The 20,114-nt window shown below is 36.1% G+C and overlaps 1 protein-coding gene across 1 annotated transcript; it reads left to right on the top strand.

The window, feature by feature from the left end:
- The first annotated feature begins 4,099 nt into the window (after positions 1–4,099).
- Positions 4,100–19,052, top strand: LOC115424661 (brain protein I3-like). Its single transcript, XM_030142041.1, has 3 exons — positions 4,100–4,683; positions 6,252–6,360; positions 17,636–19,052. Exons 1-3 carry the CDS (start codon positions 4,536–4,538, stop codon positions 17,766–17,768), a joined length of 390 nt encoding a protein of 129 aa, XP_029997901.1. The 5' UTR covers positions 4,100–4,535; the 3' UTR covers positions 17,769–19,052.
- Positions 19,053–20,114: the final 1,062 nt, after the last annotated feature.

The following is a 20,114-nucleotide window of genomic DNA, read 5'->3' as shown; positions in this document are numbered from 1 at the left end:
TTAGTACATCAATGGACTAAAATTTATACTGTTATCATTACAAAATATATTAAAATGTAAAAAATGGCTTGCATCTTCATCAATCTTGTGCTAAATCATAACATCTATTGTAGGCAGAATATTGATCCATGCCTGCACAGTGCTATATACTCTTGAGACCCTGGAAACTTAAAGTTTTGGGTTTTTTACATTACATAATCGTCTTGAATGGAAACAGTACGATGCAACAGTTTTGTTGTTTTTTTTTTTCAGGTATATTTTTACTTGTTTTAATGGAATATATTTTGCAGTGGACAGCGGGGTTTTTTGGGTTTTTTTTGTTTTGTTTTTTAGTGATACAGCAAAATTCTTGTCCCCTAGGGAGGAAAAAAAAGCATTGCTGGGTCTCAAGAGGATATACAGCTGTGCTCATAAGTGTACATATCCTAACAGAATTTGCAATTCTTTGGCCCTTTTTCAGAGAATGACTGACAATACAAAAACTTTTCTTTCACCTCGTGGCTAGTGGTTGGGTGAAGCCCTTTATTATCAGACAAATGTGTTTGCTTTTTTTAAAAATCTGTTTACTGAGAACAGAAACTATCCAAATGGCCCTGATCAAAAGTTGACATACCCTAGTTCTTAATACTCTGTATTGGCCTCTTTAACATCAATGACAGCTTGAAGTCTTTTGTGGTAGTTATGGATGAGACACTTTATTTTCTCCGATGGTAAAGCTGCTCATTCTTATTGGCAAAACACCTTCAGTTCCTTTAAGATTTTGGGTTTTCTTGCATGAACTGCATGTTGAAACCTCCCCAAAGTGGCTCAATGATACTGTGGTCAGGAGACTGAAATGGACACTCCTTCACCTTCACTTTTTTTCTGATGTAACCAATGACAGGTCGACTTGGCCTTGTGTTTTGGGTCATTGTCATGTTGGAACATTCAAACCGTCCCATGCACATTCTGTCAGGGTATGTAAGCTTATGTACACAACTATTTATTTATTTTGGCTAAAATTTACTTAGGGGGTCAAATGAGTGACCATTTTTGTCAAAAAAAAAAAAAAGTTGTAAGAAATGCATAGAACTGTGTTGAAATAATGCTAATATTTTTGTGCACAGACTACTGATATTATTTGACAGTGGAAACTACATTTTCAGAAATACTGGATTTTGAATAGCATGTGTATGTGAAAACTTTTGCTGGTGAACAGACGTGACATTACCCATGATGATCTGGACAGTACCAGTACTTTATTTGTAATAAACTTATATACTTACTATTGCTAATTCTCCTCTTATTCATAAATGTTAGTATTGTGGATCTAAACAATAACAGCTGACACAAAACACAAAATGTGGCAGCGGACAGATGTGACATGGTTGTTACAGATCCCATCATACTGATGCTCGGCAGCCATGTCACCGTTTCCACAAATGATCTCTGTGCAAAAACCAGTATCATAATTATTTATTGTATAGTTTATCATCATACTAAAGAGTAAATAACAATATAGAATTGTTATTTCTTTATAAAAATGCTTATTAGTAGAAAACTGTTGATTTAAAAAGTGACATTTTTAATGTATGTATTGGCGTAACGTAAGCAGGATGGATCAGCATGATACTCCATATTGCAACCTGTATAAATAAAACATGTGATATGTAGTATATAATCTTGTAAGAAAAACTGGGGAATCTAAAAGAATAGAATATTTGTTTTTCAGGTAAATTCAGTTAAAATATGACTTGGCCATTTGTGACATGAAAATACAGTATTAATTGTGATGAATTGGACATTTTTGACCTGAAAACATAGTTCATATGACCATCAACATGTTGCAACAGAACTGAAATCCTGTCAATTTGCATAACTTGCATTTACCAACACAAAGTTCCTTTGGGGATTCACTTACGTTGATTTCTTATGCGCAAAGACATAAATAAGACCTCTAAGCAAATTTTAGCCGATTATTTATTTATTATTTTTAAAGGTTTTGCATGGTTTACAGCCTTTAAGTGGTAGGGCCAAAAGTGACATTTTTTCCCACTGGGTCCAAAATCCCTAGCGGCACCCCTGTCGAGTTCATTAAGACTTTAAAAAAAAAAAAAAAAAAACAAAAGAGTCAGCACTACAACAACAAAGCAGCTGAGTTGTAATTTGAAATATCTCTCCGGAAGTCTTAGTTTTACTGGGTCTGGGTGACTTGACAGTCGCTTTATCGACTGATTCTAATCCTCTCCTGTATCTATAGCCTGTCACTGCGCTCGGTGCTTAAGCTGCCGCTATCTACTCACACAGGCCCGCAGAGTTATAGCGGCTAAACGAAGCACTTGTCGGATTCTGCAAACCAATATAACAACCCAGTGAATGTGGAGGAAACCCTGCATGCAGTAGATCTTGCCTATGACATAATTCAGAGGGGTATTTCTTGGGCTAAACTTGGTGGTGCAGTGGAGTAAATCCTGGGGGACAAACAGCAGCATACCTGTATACTGGTATCTGATCCGCGGTTTGGTCCAAGGGCATATCTGAGCCAACGCCTTCATGACATATCAGGTGCAAACAGCCGATCCCGGTCTCCTCCGAGGTCCATGCTAAACACACAGGCCTGGATAAAACCCAAGTTGAAAACGACACACAAACACCCAGGAGGTGACAGGTCTATGCCAGTGCGATAAAACAGATAAGCTAGCACATATCAACTGGAATACCGCAAAGTCTATGCTGTTTACATCCCTGGGGAAAGACAACTGTCACAAATAACACACACAACTCCCAACTACTCACGTTCAGGCTCTGTTACAACAAATACACCTCTGAAGTGGAAGTAAAGTCATGAAAACACTTCCCACTGTGGGTTTTAATCACTTCTGGACCAGAGGAATGCTCTGTCCAACTCCGAGTCCACACAACAGGAAATGGCGGAAGTGCTGCTCTGATTGGTCAAAACTCGGCACGAGCCTGAGATACCCCGTCCTCATTGGTCGAGCGCAGGTGTCTCTGATATTTTCCGACCGTCTCTGCAGATTGACGCGCATATTTCAATAATTTATTCAGCGCCAGATTAATTATTGAAGCGCTAGGCTGGTTTACCTATTTGGCTACACTTTGAAATACCTAGCCACAACAACAAAACGACATAAACCTTATAATATCCTTGAGTTTCCTCCTGATCAGAGCTAATTCCAAACTAATAAAAGTCTGTGGACTGTCTCACCTGCAAATGCACAAACAGGAGAACAATCGGAAACCCACGAGTTGGCGACAGCGCCACACACTGAACAGAAAAGAAGTGCAATACATTTCGTGTTACATTATTGCAAGGTAAATCTTGGATGAGGTCTGCCTCTTCACCTTGGACAGATGCATGTGACTATAAACAGTAGACATCACTGCAGCAGATGATTACACCCATGGGTTCACCTACTTTTATTGAAGGGATGCTATTAACAGGTGAAGAGTTTGCACGGGTTCCCTGGAGGCAGTCTTAAAACCTGACGAGTCTTAAAAGTTCCCATACTGTCAGATATTTAACCCACAGGTGTATGCAGCCTTCTGCCGATAGTCATATGGACAAGAAAGAAGATAAGAGATTTTGTCCTATTTTGTTGTATTTCCTGTTTAAAACAAAACAAAATATCGTGATCAAATTTTCTGATTGATTCCCACTAATCTGTAAACGCAAATATAACATTCACTTTAACATCGTTTGTGTTTTATTGAATTTGTACTTTATTTAATATCTTTGTCCTGCACAGATCCAGCAGCCACGTCCTCTGATTAACCGGATCAATATGTATGCAAACACCAGGGTAGTCCATTCATCAAAAGGACGGATTATGTAAGTAAACAGTGTAAACAAGTTGCCTCCACACATGCGGCAGCAAAGCAACAACCGGATAAATTAAAAAGTGACTCCAAAAACTGCACTGCGTCCACTTCCATCTGAATCAGACGGTATTATGTGATAGTCCATGCTTTAGGAGTATGTGGCTCATGTCTCTGCAGTGTTCTGCACGCACCACCTGCACCACAGCCTTTTATTTTGGTGATCTGTCGCTTTAAGAAGCCTTTGGTTGCGCAGAGGCGCTACAGCAGCTCATCACATGATTCTTCTCTTGTGACAATCCAGACAGAAAGGAAAAGCCTTTCTGAGTTCCAGCTGAGTTAGAAGGGGCTGCGATGACAGATAACTGTTGTTTTGGTGCCAAAGGACCAACTGCAAGCAGGGAAATGGAGTTAAGTTAACCATTACTAGACTGATTCAGAGCATTCCTCTTAGAAGTGGACATTTGGTAAATATTTGGGTTTGTTGCGCCTAGCGGGGACAAAGTTGGCGCATGGAGAGGGACGAAGTTTCATTTTTGCGCAGCGCCTTTTCTTTGTTTTCTTTGTTTTTTGTCGCTACTACGTGCCATCCATCGTCTCCTGGCTTTTCCTTCAACACAAGCCAAGTATCCAGAGTGTAGTTGTGAGTGTTTGTGTTGCTGAAATTTGAAGTTAAGTCCAGAGAACAAGACAAGTTGAGGACACACTACGTCGGTGAGATGGTGGACAGCAAACCTCTGCTTCAGGACAGACCTCCCGCCTACAACACCGTCCCAGGGGCATATGAGTACGGCCCGCAGCAGCAGCACAGCTATGGGGCCATCCCACCCGCGGCCCCGCCGCCCTACCAGTACCCAGACCCCCAAGGTAAGGCACGTCGCAGCCTGTCCACACGTTTCACCACGAAGACACGCTCCCAGACGGGTCAAGAGAACTGCCCTCCGCTCGCTTCCGTCTTCGGCTGAAACAAAGATTTTAGGTCACTTTGTTGAGGCTTGGCGTCAGTCAGCTTCAGAAATCGCATTTTCCAAGAGGCTGTGTATTTTTACGTATTGTATGTGCAACTTTGTGCACATAAACAGTGAAGCAGTAATTAGTTTCGTGTATCAGGTGCTCGGCTGTTGCGCATGCGGAGTACAGCGGTGTGTTATTGACCAGTGTGGTCGAAAAACTGGAAAACATTTTACTTTATAGACAAAACCAGTGTTCCATAAACGTTCTGATCTCAGTGTGTTAACATTACATTATATGTTACGGGATCTAATAAAACTTACATTATCTCGACGTCAATTTTTTTGGTATCATACTCTTACAATGATCTACCACAAACTATGAGGTGATACAGTTATTTCTTGTATTGTACAATTTAGAATATCCATAAATCTTATTATGAGGAGGCGTCATCTGACTGTCGCACTGCTATGCGTCAAGGAAGTTATGCACTTGTAAAATCTCATTTCTCAGTTGCATGTGATTTCCTGTTTGTTTCATTGACATGCTTTTGGTCTGACCTGTAAATGAAACTGACAACTAACCTTAAAAAAATCATCAATATTTAACCACATAGTCTAAATGTCCTCATAGTTCGTTTTTTTTTTTTTTTTTTTTTAAATTAGAACCAAAGTGGATGCAAACATTTCTAGCAACTACAGGTTTGAGTCTCAAAGTTCACACTCCTCTGACAAACACACAGCTACTGTCACACCATTAGAACTTCTGTAAATGTGTTCACTTAGTCAGCTGACATTTGTAGTGATTTGACTATCTGCCAAAGGTTTGGAAGGCCTGCAGCTGGGTTAACCTGTTGTTCCTCAACGTCACAAAATTTAGAACTGTAACTTATGACTATTTCACTTTCCTCTTTTCCTATAAATCATCTTATCTAGAGGGTGCATTTATAACAGAACCATGAATGCAAACAATGGGGGATAAACAATACAAGTGTATCCAGGAAACAATAAAACATGAAGAAAAACTGAAGCAATAAAACAATAAAAACAAAAGGCATTAACTAGAGCTTTATTTTCATTAATTATTCACATTTTTACTTTTGTTTGTGTTTGTAAAAACACATGAAAATGTTTAAAAAGTTACTCCATAAAGTTTTTGTTTGTACCAACAAGTCACTTTCATTTCAAAATAAATGAATCCACTGTGGATTTCAGTGTAATGTGACTTTGGGAAAATCCAATCTTGCCGTGCACAGTCATCATCATTACTGTTGTTCAGTAGGTGCTTAAAGTATTACAGTGTGAACAGACTTTTCCGGTTGTACTGATTCTTGCTGTGTTGTTGCAGTGATAAGTACTGACCTTTAAAACAACATAAGGCCTCTGGTTTACAGCGTCACTTCCTCATGCTGGTTAAATAACAATGCAGTTATTTTCATACATGTTCACAAAGACATGAATGCTCTGTGTTTGTTTTTAACTCAGCGTACCCCTCAGCCCAGATGGCCCCTGCCGTCTCACAGCAGCCCTACACTGGGACGTACACCATCATTCAGCCGTCTGTAGTGGTGGTTGGAGGCTGTCCTGCCTGCAGGTGAGCACACAGCTTATAGTAGACCTAACCTGGTCATAGGCTGAGTGGTGGTCTACTAGGACAGTGATGACCCACAAGACAAAAGTGTGTTTGTGAAATATACATTCCAGGTATTTAAAGCAGTGTATGATGTTCATCACCAATTTTCATCAAATCTGTAAAACCTGAGTCATAGCCTAAATATCACGAATCCGTTAGTCTTTCCATGATTACACACCTGAATCACTTCTCTCACAGTGAACAATTTTGACGTGTACTCCATCACAAGCAATCCATTTGTTTACATACCAACCGATATGCCACTCGGGCTTTTCGGAAATTTAGTTGCAAAGTACATTGTGGGAATGGGAATTCCATACAGTAGCAGTATGGCCGCAGCAGCAACAAACACGGAAATGGCTTCATTACTTTTTGCTGCTGCGGCTGTGTGGAATTCCGAAAAGGCCCATGTGGCAGTTTGGTTTCTGTTTGGTATGTAAACAAACAGACTGTTTGTGATGGAGTACACTTTGAAGTTGTTCATTGTGAGGAAAGTGATCGAGGTGCATAATCATGGAAAGACTAACGAATTTGTGATACTCACTATCACTCGGGTTTTACAGATTTGATGAAAAATGGGTGACGAAAGTCCTACACAGCTTTAAGAAGGAAAAGTAACAAACTGGAGTTACATCTAATGCCATGCTGTTCTTTGGTAAATGTGCAGTAACTAGTTGAATAAACATCTACATGAGACACTTGAAACCTTTTTACAGTGGAGAGTAGTTAAAAATTAGTTACTCAGCAAACAAAGAAGTTGAAATACAAGTAGTTCTCACAATGTAATGTTGGTGGTCTACATAAACTGTAAATGCTATGCTTGGGTCTGAATTCTTCATTAATTAAACTCCACAGGTCCATCTTCAACCCTATTTCTGAGTAATGACACCAGAAAGGTCGTTTTGAGCACTGGCCCTTTAAATGCAAATGAGCCACTTCATGCCCCACCCCCTCCAGGTTGTTGGCTGTGCTGCTCTGTCCCATTCAACCAACAACTGAACATTTTAGGTAATCGGCTTGAAGTTTGGACATATTTTCAGTATGGACTACAACTGCTGCTGCTGATAAACAATTATGTCATACTCAGAGAAATGTTCGTGGAAGTCTTAACCTTATATGTGCAAATGTTGTGACGTAACTAGTTATAGACGCAACAAATTAAGAAGGAATTAAAACGGGTTGTAGAAATCCACTCGATTTTCACCAAAATGAATATAAAGATAGCTTTGCAGCACCTGGAGGGTTCAAATTCAAACTTTATGAACTATTAGGGTCCAAATACACAATAAATGTACCAAAGACTAATAAAAGGGGGTTTAGCAAAATATGACCCCTTTAAGGCTCAAAGGAAAAGATATGTAAAGAATCAAACAAATAAATAGTGGTATCTAACATAACCCTCATAATAAAACAGGCAGATGTAAGGCTGGACCGTATGATGATGATTATATGATTTTTATATGAACTTAACTATCATTATCCTAACATACAGTATTTATTTTATTTAACTTATCAGATAAATGATAAAATCTAACATATTTTATCATTAGAAATAGAAAATTGCATGTCATTGCTGCTGAGCTCCAAAGTAGCTGAACCGCTGCAGAAATGTGACTAAATTTAGCTGAAGTAGCTTGAATTAGAAAATATTGCTGAAGTGAAAAATGAAAGTGGACAATTTTGTTTAAGTGAAAACACTGAGCAAAACATTGTTGATGCAAAAAGTCACACAAAGTCTGAAATGTTTAACTTGAATCAGTTTAAAGAGGACAAAATAATTATTACTTGTAATAAAAAATGCTTTCATACTGTAAAGAGTGTGAAGAGCTTAAATGAGAAAATGTTAAAATGAAAGAGTTAAAGAATTATTGAGACTCTGACTAAATTAAGAAATGTCATAAACACTGGTCAAGTGATAAAAGGAAGTTGAATGAGAAGCTAAGAATGCTTAAATTATATTTTTGAGGTGGGGAAAAAAAAATCAAACTAGAAGCTGAAATATCCATTTCATAAACTAGATGTAGGGATGGAGTGTAAAACAGTTATGATGGAGTTGTTTATCATAATTGTAATATACCGTAAATTCTGGACTATAAGGTGCTACTTTTTTCCCACGCTTTCAACACTGCGGCTTATACTCCGACGCGGCTTATACGACGATTTTACCTTATTACCTGCCACACCCCAGGGAAGAATCTGTCTATTGTTACCAGGTATGCAGGAATGGATAACATTAACAAATTAACCTTTTATAAAGTTAATATTAACACACACAAAAGGGGAACTTTTAAGGAAAAATAGTAAGCCTTCAAATATTAATATTGTTTCACAAATATACAAAACAAAACTCTGAATGAAAACACCCAATAAAGCTCTCCAGAGACCGTCATAAATTTAAAGCATCTCAGAATTAATGCACACATTGTGCGTAATGTTAAATGAAAATGATATTACAACAGATGTAATTACTTGTTTTTAACCTTTATATTTTAAAAATAAATTAAAAGTCCTACTCTAACGAAAAACAAAAATTTGTTCACTTTCAAGTGTCTTTCAAGTCATTTTAAGTCCGTGAATCCACAGTCAGCGCAAAAGCAAGTCAATCCCGTATCGGCACGAATCCAAAGGAAACCTCGATAAATCCACCAACAAAAAAAAAGAAAGAGAAAATGTGCTTTTATTACTATCCTTTTATTGTCTCGTTTTTTGTCTTTTGTTTTTTAATCATCATATTAACAACAAATAAACCTGTAGATATGACAGCAAGCTCACACATATCATACCCATTTACATACAGGGAATAATTTCATTTGAACTCAAAGAAAACCTTTATCCAATTACCGTCCAGTTTTGGCGCAATGAAAAAAAGGTTCCACTCGGTCCCATAGACTCCCATAGAAGCCAGGCTTCAACGGGGAAATGCATTGACCATAGATCGTATGACAAAACAGCGCAATGGGAATGTATGAGAAGTGAACAACATCGAGTCTGATGATTTGTGATAAAGCTGATTCTGAACGAACTCGTCTGTGAGATGAACGTGTTTTAACACATGTGTAGTCAATGAAATGTCAACACAACCAAACATATTTAACCATTTAATTTTCATAATGATAGAGGAAGCCGGGCTTCTCTTGCAGTCTATGACAAATCGCCACTGGTGGACACCCGCGGCTTATAAACCGGTGCGGCTTATTGTGTACAAAATTGATTTTCTTTCTAAAATTAGGGTCTGCGGCTTATATTCAGGTGTGGTCTATAGTCCGGAATTTACGGTAAATTGTTTTATTTACACTGTTGGAAAACCACTAATAGTTGTTACTTGTGTATTTGGATGATGAACACATTTTTCATCATCACAATTATTTTGATTCTTCTACTTTTATACTACTTTCTATTTTTTTCTATTTTTTGTTTGTATTCTGTTTTTATCTGCTGTATGTAAAGTGTCTTTGAGTTCCATAAAAAGCGCTATACAAAAAAAAAAAAAAAATTATTTATTTATTTATTTATTTAAAATTACTTTTAGATCTCTGTAATGTTTTGACCCTGAGTAAGTTTAAAACCACATATAATCATCTGATTTCTTCAAGATTCACTCAGAACTGAAAATCAGTCCTTGGCCTTAAAAGTAATACTGATATTATTCCCAATATTGCCTTGAAATTTTTTGTCTCATTAACATTTTTTGGCTATTTTGCCCGGCCCTAGCTGGTGATATGATAATAATTAATTTGTAAGGAAACTAGTCTAATAATATACACTTGGACATAATTATTAGTGTTAACAAAACATGTCATTTATAGTCCATTTATCCATTGTGCATGTATTATATTGACATACAGTCAGTGATATGGACAATATTCTTTCTTGCTTGTATTTTATTGATGAAGAGACTGAATTTTCCTTTTTGGATCAGTAAAGTTAATCTGTACATGTGCTAAATTCTGATCACATGGCCCATAAACTTTATAGACAGTCTATAATCCACGTGGTCCAGGCCAGTAAATGGGTATTTGAGCTCATCTGATTGATTCTAGGGTCCACTATGCAAAAATATCAGGAACCAGTCTAGTAGAAGACAGATCAGGGACATTTCACAGTTAAAAACCTTTCACTGACAGTGTGTGGTTAACATGAGTGTCCCATGCTCACTGTACCTAAGCCCATTTCCAGACCAATGACTCGTGAAGTTCATTTTGGTGTGGGTTTGTGACTCCTGTAGGTTTGTCTGGCTTCTGTTTTTGTGCATTTCTTTGTATTTGCATAATTGCTGAGATACAGTAATTTTTGACCAATATGATGCCGTCAGTTTTGTAGGTTTCACACCAGTTTCTCTGCGTGAGTCAACATCCTGTCAGTCAGATGATTTCAGTTCCAAACATGTGACGAGGCGGTGCAGCCTCACGGGGCCAAAGGTGGCTGGAGGACGCGTTTACAAGAACACTAAACAGAAGTCAGATGTACTTCCATGTAGTATTTAAACTGAGCAATGACTTACTATTATAATGTATATCCCAGCTATTTAACAAAGCAGATGTTAAACTGTACTTTTTTTTTTTCACTTAAGTTTTTTTTTTGTTTTTAATTTTACAAACACATAATCAGCAAAAACCAACCAAAAAAAAGGAACAAACAAACCTTGCTCGGGTACACTACGTGACATTACATTCACATTAGTTAAACTGTACATTTTAGTGTTTCATGTTGTCAAGTTTTACATGAATACAAAGTGCTGATCTGGTGGTTTTACTCGTCAGCTTTTGAATCAGCAGTTTCTACCACAAAACAAACTGACCGTTCCAAAAAAAAAAGAGCAACATAGCTTTCTATTTCTAAAATTATACGTTTGATTGGTTTATTTAATTTAATAGGGACCATGCATATGTATGAACAATCCTGTATAAAAAAACACACCCTTGTAAATATGCTAAAATTAGTATAAATAAATACAGTTGCAGAAAAAATGATTTGACCACCCTTGTTTTCTTCAGTTTCTTGTTCATATTTATACCTGGTACAACTAAAGGTACATTTGTTCAGACAAATATAATGATAACAACAATAATAGCTCATAAGAATTTAATTTAAGAGCTGATATCTAACCATTTTCCATGTTTTCTTGATAATAACCAAAACCACTTAAGTTTGTACATCAATATCTATGCCAAAAACAGTGCTTCTAGGCATTCCATGTTTTCTTTTCGGTCTTTTTTAGTCACATGATACACACAGGAGTTAGTACTTGATTGCCTAACCATTGTTTCTGATGACTTTTTATGGTCTAATAATTTTTTCCACGACTGTACTTTTCATCTGCAGTCCCTAGGCAGGTGACAGAAACAAGACATAAAACAGCCAACATTAATACATCACTCGTTTGCTATAAATTAAAAATTTAAAGATGCACATAATGATGACATAGACATCATCAAAACAAACAAACAAAAAACAAATAGACATAGGATGATCACAGGGGCATTAGCCTATACATTCACCTCTATTCTTGCGTACAACTTAACAGAGAAAGTGTATGGGTGATGAAATGTATGTCAATTAAAAGTGAGTGCATCTGTTTTTTGTTTTTTTTCGATTTATTTCTAATATGGATATGATACAAGCTTCCTGATTACTACTATTTGACTTCTTTGCACAACGTAATATAGAAATGAAAATTCAAGGAAGCATAAAATAATGATACGCGCAAAAAGAAAAAGAAAAAAAAAGTAATATTTGAAAAGGAGTGAGAAGAAGCATAGCTTAAAACTATTTTTTTAAATAACTATTTTGTGATTAACAACACAAAAGGCATTGTGTGTTCTGTGATTGTATAACATTGAACATTTGCATGATGGTCAATAAAATCCACACTTCCTGGCACCAGCGTCCAAATATTTTTGCTGTTCAAACACCTTGGGCACAGTCGAAGCCAAAGTCGACCAGTACTGTGATACTTACAGTGAGGGTAAACCAGTTCAACACCGGAGCCGAATATAATATCAGTGTAATTAAGTCTGGTTTATAAGATTACCTCTATTGAACAGATTACCCCTTCACATTATTAGCAGAACATGCTTCTCTGATCAGCTTTTCAATTCTCATCTGTTACAGTCTAAGTCTCTTAAGTCGATACATAGATGCATTTGTAAAGTCCTTCCAGGAGCCTCCAGCAGATTTACTGACCATGCTTGTCGGCACGGTACAGTCATGAGACCATGTTTAGCACTTTGTTTACCGTGACTCTGGATTAAGCAACTCTACCTTCAAAAACAAGATTTTTATTTTCCAGGAGATGTTTGTTGCACAATGTGAAAATCTACCAGGAAGTACAGTAGTGCTCAGCAAGGTTATAATAGTTTTGGATTTTTCATTATAGTTTAGTTTTATTTGGTTTTGACTTTTTTTTCTCTAATTCAGTTAGTTTTAATTAGTTTTTAGAGCAGGTTTGCTAGTTTTTATTAGTTTTCATTTTTTTTCTAAATGTTTAGTTTTAGTTTAGTTTTAGTTTCTTTATATCTTTTCTCTTCTTCTCTGTCAAATTCAAATAAATCTCAGACAGGACTCTGCCGCTTTCTCCCAGTTTTAGTTTCCATGTTTCCAGGTAGAGTGTGGACCAGAAGACGACTAAACGACAAGTGACGAGAAGTGACGAATCGTTAAATATCATATGGTGCCAGCAGCTAAAATTGCTTGAGGGATATAAATCGATTTTATATCAATCCGACATTGGCAAAGACGAAAACGAAGGGATTTTTAACCAGAATTTTTATATGTTTAAGTTAGTTTTGTAAGCACACAATACAGTTTCAGTTAGTTATCATTTTTTTCTTTTAATTATAGTTTTTATTTATTTCAGTTAATGAAAATATTTTTACAATTCTAGTTTTCGTCATTTCGTTAGTTTTCGGTAACAATAATAACCTTGGTGCTCAAGAACCCACACCTATGTAAAGCTCAGACACTGAACTTGTCTCCGTTTTGGGATCTTTATCTGGATTTTGGATGACAGAAGAGTTAGCCTCATAGCATAATTGTGTAACTCATACACTATATGGACAAAAGTATTGGGACATGTTGAATTCAGGTGTGTTTTTTTCTAACACGGGTCTGGGATACAAAACAATAATGACAAAAAAAAGTAGTTTTTATACTGTGATAAATATCATATTGATTATTAATATTGATGTTTATAGCTCAAATCAGCATGAACAGGACATCTTACAGCTGTAGCCATGATGTGTCCCAATATATTTGTCCATATAGTTTATAAACATCAATATTTCCTTAAAGTTTAAAGGGAAATTTTTCTTCCTAAGTGAGATGTGAAGAAACTAGATGGTTAGCTGTGGTAGAACATTATTATTTGCAGTCAGAGCATGAAAAATATTTTAGAAATTTAGAGGTAGAACATTTAAAATCGTAGTCATAGATAAAAAAAAAACAAAACAAAACAAAAAAATCAGTGTCCAGAGCAAGGTTATTGTCGTTAACGAAATGACGAAAACTAGAATTGAAAAAACATGTTTGTTAACTGAAATAAATAAAAACTGCAATTAAAAGAAAAAACGATAACTAACTTAAACTGTATTGTGTGCTTACAAAACTAACTAAAACGGATAAAAATAATGGATAAAATTCCCTTCGTTTTCGTCTTTGTCAATGTCGGATTGATACGAAATCGATTTATTTCGCTCTAGCAATTTTAGCTGGTGACACCATAGGACACTTCACAGTCCGTCACTTCTCGTCACTTGTCATTTAGAGTCGTCTTCTCGTCCGAACTCTACCTGGAAACATGGAGACTAAAGTTGGGAGAAAACAGAGTCCTGTCTGGGATTTATTTGAATACGACGGCGAAGAAGACAAAAGATACGACAAAACTAAAATTAATACTAAAACTAAGCATTTAGAAAAAAATGAAAACTAATACAAACTAGCAAACCTGCTCTAAAAACTAATTAAAACTAACGGAATTAGAGAAAAAAAAAATCAAAACTAAATAAAACTAAACTATAATGAAAAATACAAAACTATTATAACCTTGGTTCAGAGAAATTAAGTAAAAACCATCTCTGGATAAGTTACCTACAGAAAAACAATGCACTTTATCCTTTGCTGCCCTTCTGGCTACTTTCCCATCCACTCATGCACAGTGGGTGGAAGACATTATGTCCTGCTTAAGACTGGAGAAAATCAGATACTCACTTCAGCAATCAAATTAGAAATTCCAGAAAGTGTGGGGTCCCTTCCTAAAAACATTCCAGACCCTATAAATACTTGATGTTTAGGTGCAGTTTAAGAATGCTGCACACTTCATACTTACTCCTAGCGCAGATTTCTGTTGTGATAGTGATTCTTTACTATGTCTAGTGCACTGGCAATGACTGAGGACAGATTATTTTATGTACAGTCTGTTATTTGTTCTATTTTGTTTTTCTGTGGTGCTAGCTGCGATTGATATACCCCCATACTTACTTCAGATTTCTGTAAGGACCATTCAGCACTGCACTTGTATCATACTGAGAAAACTTCAGTAGGCATTTTGGAAGCAAAAGTAACAATTTAAACAAAACTAGTCTATGTTTATTGCAATATAAAACTATATTATGACATTTGCCATTATTGTTTTGTATCCCAGACCCCTGTTAGAAAAGAAACACCTGAATTCAACATGTCCCAATACTTTTGTCCACATAGTGTATGACTATGAGGCTAACAATATCAAATGTTCACATGTTGTCTAGGGGTGCAAGAAAATATCGGTTCTGCAATATATCGCAATTTTCATTTCACAATACTGTATAGATATTAAAAAGCACTGTATCAATAGTTTTAGGTATTTATTCAAATGCAGATATTGTAGAGGTTCATTTTTGTTTTTTTGGCTTTCTTTCTTGTTTATATCTTATTTATTATTATTTAACACTGTTTTATTAAATAATGGTTATTTGAAGCATCCTAAAAGCACTTTTTACTGTCTGAGAGGCAGATGGTAGTTCTTCAGAATCAGATCAGAATCAGAATCAGATTTCTTGCCAAGTAATTTTTACATTAAAAGGAATTTGTCTTGGTTCTGTTGGTGCAAACAGTTAAAAGAAGCAGATATCAAAAATACAAATAAGAATAAGAATATAGAAAAACAGAAGAATTGTTTGCCTTCTGAAGTAAAAAAGAGAAAAAGGTATTATATACATATACACTAACATGTGCTGAAAATTGTGGTTTCTTTGTTGGGATTGCACAAAAATAGTGTTAGTTATGAACTAACAGAATATGAACATTTGAACAGGATCTTTAACTGTAATGTCTGTAAAACATAATTTCAGTTTGAACACATGAACGTTTTGTAATATAACATTAGATCCTGTTGGGATCAAATAAAAATGTGTTTAGTATTTGTGCATATTTCTGTTGTAATTCAATTCTTCCAGGAAATAATCATTTTTTAAAAAGAAAAAAAAATTGCCTTTTTAACAGTATCATGATATATCGTGATTAGGGCTGGGCAAGTTAATGCGTTATTACAGCATTAGCGTATTCATTAAATAACGCCGACATTTTTTTTTTTTTTTTTTATCTCACGTTAATGCCATTTCATTCTAACTCCTATTCTTCTGCCCCAGCTTGTGTGCATGTAGCGATTAGCTCGGCAGATAAACAACAGGTTTACCAAGAAACGCCCAAAACTCCTCTCCAAATCTTTTACTTGAGACTCACTGTAAAACTGCAACATACAAACAAAATGTGTCTCAGTTCTGTTCACTGCCTTAGTACATTTACATGGCATTATACATTTAAGTGAATGGGGAAAAGATCGCTAGCTCGATACTAACTTGAATGGGAAAATCCATAGACACACTAACAGTTAGCATTTACAGATTAACTTAAGATTTACGTCTTTTTATCCAGAAACAAAGGTTCACATCAGAGATATTTTATACTATTCATTCTTACAACAACTGAACATAAAATACTCACAGGCAAATGTTTTTCAGGCCACACAAACAGAGGGAAAGAAACGTGTCTGTTAGTTCCTTCTTATGTCCGAACTGACTACAGGAACACCGAAAGGACAAAACATACATTAGTGCTACTTATTCCGACCGCTAGAGGGCCCCCTTTGCTTGCTTTGAACAACTGAACATCACATATTATTTTGAAAGTCCGTTGTTGTCGCTCTGTGAATACACGTAGGTAAACCATGGGTCACAGGAACAGGGGGGATGTGGATCAGGGTTGGTTTGACAGTCAACGTCATCATGCATTTCAACCAGTGACAGCATTTGGTGTGGGCTTAAGACTCCTGTCAGTCACTCACAACTGGAAATAAACTGGTGTGGACATAAACATGGAGAAAAATACTAGTCTTTTACATGGACATTTTTATTTTAAATGTCTTCAGATGGTGGGGTTGAAAAGGACAAAGTTGTTTATAAGAACTGCAATGTGGAATTATTTTTATCACCGGAGTATTCCAGTCTGAAATATCACTTCAAGGCAATACATGCTGTTGATGCCGGCAACACCCCTCCCTTATAACTATGTGATTAATCGTAGAAATCCACGCGATTAATATCGATTAATATTTTTAATCGCTGCCCAGCACTAATCGTGATACAGGGGTTGGACAAAATAATGGAAACACCTTAAAAAATCAACAAAATATAATTTAATATGGTGTAGGTCCGCCTTTTGCGGCAATTACAGCCTCAATTCTCCGAGGTATTGATTCATACAACTTGTGAATTGTTTCCAAAGGAATTTTAAGCCATTCTTCAGTTAGAATACCCTCCAACTCTTTTAGAGACGATGGCGGTGGAAATCGACGTCTTACTTGAATCTCTAAAACTGATCATAAATGCTCAATAATGTTGAGGTCTGGGGACTGTGCCGGCCATACGAGATGCTCAACTTCATTAGAATGTTCCTCATGCCATTCTTTAACAATTCTAGCTGTATGGATTGGGGCATTATCATCTTGAGGTGAAGGTGTTTCCATTATTTTGTCCAACCCCTGTATATCGTATCGTGATCCTAGTATTGTGATTTATATCGTATCACCAGATTCTTGTCAATACACAGCCCTATTGTTGTCCCTTTCACATGGGTCAGACTTGTTTACTGTAAAACGTCAGGAAATGGTCCACATCTGTGATAAGGAGGGCGGAGTGCAGATGAGCAGTTGTTGTGTCTTGTGTATTCAAGTTCTGACCATATTTGACCACATTTGTTGCAGAGTTGGCGTCTTGGAGGATGACTTCACGTGCTTGGGCATCCTGTGTGCGATCTTCTTCTTCCCCCTGGGTATCCTCTTCTGCTTTGCACTGCGCCAGAGAAGGTGTCCCAACTGTGGCGCCACCTTCGGCTAGAGGGACCAAACCACAGCTCATGCGCTTGCTCCTCCTCCACCTCCACACACACACACACACACATACACACACACATATACACACATGCACTTGACACATCACCTAGTATTTTTGCGTCTTTGATTTTGTAATCTTTTCTTTATGTTGCACATTGCAGTTGCCATTATGTACAACAAATTCATCATGATGTTATTACCATGGATTATGATGTGAATTTTTATTAGAGCATGTGTAGAAATTCTATTTTCATCTGCTAGTTGAGAGTATAATCTAGCATATGTAAATGTCCAGCTGTTGTCAGTGCCTTCACCACATGCTGAGTGATCACCAGAGATTCCATCAGGCATCGTTTTCTTTTGTAGATTTGGCTCAGTTATTTAAGATGCTGAGCAGATTCCTTCATGTTTTGTCCAGCCAGAGCTAAGCCACATGTAGTTATGTTTTTTCTTTGTCTTTTCTAGCAAACTGAGTACATATATTTGGTTAAGATCATGCTTAGTAACATTGTACTCCCTACACCATCCATTTTGATCACTTATCTATTAGATTTTTCAGGAAATGCACCCTGTTTTTGAAGATATTTTTGTTCTTTTGTTTGTCTCAGAATGCCACGTGTTTGTGCATTTTCAGGTTTAAAAAAAAAAAAAAGAAAAAAAAAAGATCATTGGACATGAACTGTCCAGGGTGAACGATGGACTTCTGTCGGACAGAAAGCCCGGAAATATTTTGTCTGTTTTTTGGTTTTTTTTGATATTTTTTCTTGGGGCCATATTTGCACTGACTGTTTGTTTGATGATGATTCTTGTAGGTTGTGCTTTTCCAGGGCCAATGCAGACCTCAGGTATATACAATCTGAAAAAGCCCTTGACTTTACAGCCTCAATCACTGTTAGACTTTGGACTTCTACCTACTTAAAGAAAACGTCATGTCAGATTGCAAACTCCTCCTTTAACATGCAGAGTGTCACCGCAAAGAAGCATGCTGAGAGTTAAAAACAAATAATGGGTGTACTCTACTCTGTGACAAGTCACCTTACCCTGTTCCTCCCAACCAGACAATCAATTGAGAATGTCTATGTCCCTGTATTTGCGGCGTATCTATGTATGTCTTCCATCACTGTAAGCTGTTATTTAACTGTCCACGGCAGAAAAAAAAAAGAAATGTGACAGGGCGGGAGGGATTTTAAATCTTGTTGCTTTAGTAAACACACTACGCACGCTCTTATGATTGAGGTTCTTACTTTTTATATATGAGTTACTGTAATTAAAAAAGAATGCTACTTAAGTTTTGGGGTTCTTGCCTGATTTCATTGAACTGTTAGATGAGTTGCACTACACTAGCAAAATGAAAAATAAGTTGTCAAAATTACACTCTTTACTATGTGGTAAAACCAAGTCTATGGAAGTAAATCTGTCTCATCAGATTTTGAATTATAAAAGCCACTGAATTTCTAGTACTGAATTTTTTTGTACTGAAATTAAGTATCTGAATTTTTGTATCTGATTTTTTTTTTTTTTTTTTTTGCACTGAAATTAAGTATCTGATTTTTTTGCACTGAAATTAAGTATCTGAATTTTTTTTGCACTGAAATTAAGTATCTGGATTTTTTTTGCACTGAAATTAAGTATCTGATTTTTTTGCACTGAAATTAAGTATCTGGATTTTTTTTTTTGCACTGAAATTAAGTATCTGGATTTTTTTTGCACTGAAATTAAGTATCTGATTTTTTTGCACTGAAATTAAGTATCTGGATTTTTTTTTGCACTGAAATTAAGTATCTGATTTTTGTTTTTTCTTTTTTTGCACTGTAATTAAGTACCTGATTTTTTTTTTTTTTGCACTGAAATTAAGTATCTGAATTTTTGTATCTGATTTTTTTTTTTTTTTTTTTGCACTGAAATTAAGTATCTGAATTTTTTTTTTTACACTGAAATTAAGTATCTGAATTTTTTTTGCACTGTAATCAAGTACCTGAATATTTTTTTTTGGCACTGAAATTAAGTGTCTGAATTTACTGAAATTAAGTATCTGAATTTTTGTATCTGATTTTTTTTTTTTTGCACTGAAATTAAGTATCTGGATTTTTTTTTTATTCTAAATTTCTGAACATAGTTGAATTCAGAGACAAAAAATTCAGATACTTAATTTCAGTGCAAAAAAGTTCAGTGCTAGAAATTCAGTGGCTTTTATAATTCAAAATCTGATGAGACAGATTTACTTCCATACAAGCCTCCAATTTGAAGCCAGTGCATAAATATCATAAATGTGTAATACCACTGACAGCCACTAGGGGCGGACCATAGATTTACATGCAAAATCTTCCTAAAAATACAAATTCAGGAGTCG

This window comes from Sphaeramia orbicularis, chromosome 8 (assembly GCF_902148855.1).
Source record: "Sphaeramia orbicularis chromosome 8, fSphaOr1.1, whole genome shotgun sequence".
Lineage (NCBI taxonomy): Eukaryota > Metazoa > Chordata > Actinopteri > Kurtiformes > Apogonidae > Sphaeramia > Sphaeramia orbicularis.
The sequence above is the reverse complement of the archived record's forward strand: the minus strand, read 5'-3'. Positions and strand labels throughout refer to the sequence as shown.